Consider the following 3,159-nt stretch of genomic DNA (forward strand, 5'->3'; position numbering starts at 1 on the left):
CTTTTTCAACTGATCTGGCTGTGTTAATCCTATTTTAAAAAAGTGTATATATTATACACTTATTGCATATGTCATAGTATTTTAAGTATTTATATGAGGAAGTCAACAGTTCACCATTTGGAAAACTGACACACAGCTGCTCTTTGGCTCCACCCTGCTGAACTTAAGTAGCATTCCAGACTCACTTTACAGTTCAGAGGGAGGGATTTTCTGGAATGTGAAGGAAAGAGAAAACTGTGAAAAATACTTAGATCACTTTACATGTTGCAACATTGCATGCAGCTCTTTTAAAATGGAATTTATCTGAATAGAAGAAGGGTAACGGTGCTTTGTTGTGCTCCTTTGCTTCTAGTTAGTGTAAATCTTAATTTAAAGCAAGAGAAAGCACATCTTGATCTGCCTGCTGTTAAGTGTTTTCACCACGTGGCATTTGGTTTTATGGCAAAACAATTTATCACAGAAMGCTAGACAGGCATTTCACAGCCAATATACATAATTCAATCTTTTCTAGTCCAAAATCCATTAATCTAATCCACAGTCCTTTTCAATGCCTCTGATGTCTTTCTTCCTATGAGGTCATACCTCTCATTTATGTGTACTGGGCATTCAGCTTCAGAGATCTACAAGTACATTCTTCATGTTTAGAGTGAACATTATGTCCATTTGGAAAAAAAGGGTTCTCATTTAAAATCTCACCCTGCTTTTCAGATTTTACTACCCTATTGTTATTAGTTATAGGGTCATTTTTGATATCCAGATTAGTTAAACCAGATTTCTGATTTAAAAAACCACATTCGACAAACTAAAATAAGCAAAATAAAACAAGTACAAAAATAAAATAAATTCCATTAATAATATCCAGTGAATAGTTCATGTATAGAACATGATATGTCATTTTTTTAAGTTCGACTTACAAATACTTTTGTCTGAAATGCAAGATTTTGAAAATAAAAAAAAAAAGTTTCCAGATATTCAATGTTTCATCCCCCAGGACGCATCTATTATCTACAGCACAATAAGAAATATGCCAGTTGTCCTAAATAGATCAATAATTAATATATCAAACTTCACAAAAAGAAATGAAGGGCAAAATAACAATCCAAACTAAATATATGTTACCACTACACTAGTATAGTATAGCAGTGTTTCCCAAAGTTGGGGTCGGGACCCAAAGTGGGGTCCCGAAAAATCAAGATGGGGTCCTGAAAATTTTTTCGGAATTAATTATGTTTTTGCCTTAGTTGTTACAAAGGAGTGAGGTTAGAATCTTTAAAATGGATAAATGTAGTATAAAAATATTGTTACCATGCCCAAGTTTTGTTGACCTGATGCAAATGTGTATCATACAAAAATAGCTGGGGGCACAGGTCTCTGCTACTGTTATTTTGTGGGTCAAAAGCTGAAAAGTTTGGGAACCACTGCACTTTGGTTCCCAAAGTTGGGCTTGGGACCCAATTATGGGTCATGAAGCACCTTGGATAATCTCCAGAAATCAATTTAAAGGGTAATAAAATAATTGCTGATGTAATATTTTCCCTATAATTATTACAAAAACACAAAATAAGTAAAAATAAGTATTTATATTTGTGTACAAGCTGTTTAGATTGTCAAAAAGCCTGTGTTTTTAGGGTTATTTAAGAAGTTCGTGTACTCAGACCAGTAATATTTGGGGTCACAAGTTTTTGCCATGGATATTTTGTGGGTCAGAAGATAAAAAGTTTGGGAACCACTGTAGTATAGTATAGTATAGTATAGTATAGTATAGTATAGTATAGTATAGTATAGTATAGTATAGTATAGTATAGTAGTATGCTATTTTCTCCATTTAAGACTATTTTATTACTTTTTGTGCAAATTTTGGTGAACACTATAGGGAATATTATGTTTTTAATTATCTGAAATCTGGAGAAAAAAAATCATTACCCCTTCAACATTTTGTGACCAAGAGATAAAGTCCCTACACAAACATTGAGAACCTTTACTTTACTTAAAAACTGACAGTGTCCTTTGACTTGCCTATATTATCAATGATTCTAACATATTTGGACATTAAAGTGCAGTCTGAATATTTGACACAACGGCCTGCCATACMTTGGGCAATTTTTCTACTAGAAATCTTCAAATACTTTTCCGTGCTCGTCGTGTCACTACGGGTGAAAACGACTGCACATTCCGAACGACAGCCCCCTGAAAAATGAGCGAGAAGGGCTGCATGTGAGCCTGCACGTAGCATTCGGGCCCAAGACTTTTACAAATCCAGCCCCAACCCATCAGATAGCCAACAGCACATCGAAACATCACAAGATAGGAGGAACCACCGGAGACTTCTCACCGTTAACTTCTTCACCGAGTCCAGCCCGAGGAGAGGACCTAAAAGCCCGCCGCGGGGACTCTTCTGCTGCCACAGGATGCCCAGACCGAGGTAAATAACTTCCTAATAAGTCACATAAGATTTGAAAAGGCGAGCCAAAACGCCTATTTCAGCTGATTTTAGTTAGGTGTTCTCGCTAATTGCAACATTAGCCATTTAGCGTCGATGATAAAAAACTACCAAGGCAAACACGTTGGCGTAAAATGTGGTTTTTGTTGACTAAACATAAATAAAGGCACAAACAAAACTATTCCTGCGTTAGTCTGCGCCACTTCTGCAAATATCTGTGCTGGTATTCCAGCGTGGGATGCTGCTGCTCTCTTTCTGCGCTATTTTAGCTCATTTAACACATTTTTTTAAATTGAATGCGCTTTCAGATTTTTAGTAACACACATTAAAATAGTCWGAGCAGAGGTGGTGTTCGTTTGCAGAGATTTAAACGGGACTGCGCAGKTTAGAGCAGACAGACGCCATTGGACTGAGTGCTGCTCCTTCACATGGGTTTCCGCTGAGAGGAGGAGCGAAGACGTGGCAGTCCTTTTCCATCCCCACATCCTTCCCTTTTTAAAAATGAATTAAAAAAAAAAAACTATTTCCCTTCTAGGAAAACTGGAAGAAAGCAGAGTAGTTTGTCAGAGAGAGATAGAGAGAAAAGCATTAGTATGAAATCAACAGGGAAAAAAGTCAATTTCTTCACAGAATGAGTCTGAGCAAAAACTGCCTCGTTGTATAAACAAAATATAGACTTATTTACACATTATACCAGTTTCAGGCAGCTTTTCATAAGT

The 3,159-nt window shown here is 36.4% G+C and overlaps 2 protein-coding genes across 3 annotated transcripts in view; one reads left to right on the plus strand and one right to left on the minus strand.

The window, feature by feature from the left end:
• Nucleotides 1-2,411, minus strand: part of si:ch211-248a14.8 (uncharacterized) — a 10,526-nt gene extending 8,115 nt beyond the window's left edge. The window contains exon 1 of the mRNA XM_014000784.1: nt 2,333-2,411. The gene's annotated coding sequence lies outside the window, so the exon portion shown is untranslated. The remainder of the gene's footprint in view (nt 1-2,332) is intronic.
• p4ha1b (prolyl 4-hydroxylase, alpha polypeptide I b) overlaps nt 1,990-3,159 on the plus strand; it is a 12,225-nt gene continuing 11,055 nt past the window's right edge. The window contains exon 1 of one of the 2 annotated variants that reach the window (XM_014000525.1): nt 1,990-2,422. In XM_014000525.1, coding sequence (XP_013855979.1) covers nt 2,409-2,422 — 14 coding nt within the window. In that variant the 5' untranslated portion in view covers nt 1,990-2,408. The remainder of the gene's footprint in view (nt 2,423-3,159) is intronic. The other variant, XM_014000467.1, reaches the window with a different exon arrangement.

This window comes from Austrofundulus limnaeus, unplaced genomic scaffold, assembly GCF_001266775.1.
Source record: "Austrofundulus limnaeus strain Quisiro unplaced genomic scaffold, Austrofundulus_limnaeus-1.0 Scaffold0, whole genome shotgun sequence".
Taxonomy (NCBI): Eukaryota; Metazoa; Chordata; class Actinopteri; order Cyprinodontiformes; family Rivulidae; genus Austrofundulus; species Austrofundulus limnaeus.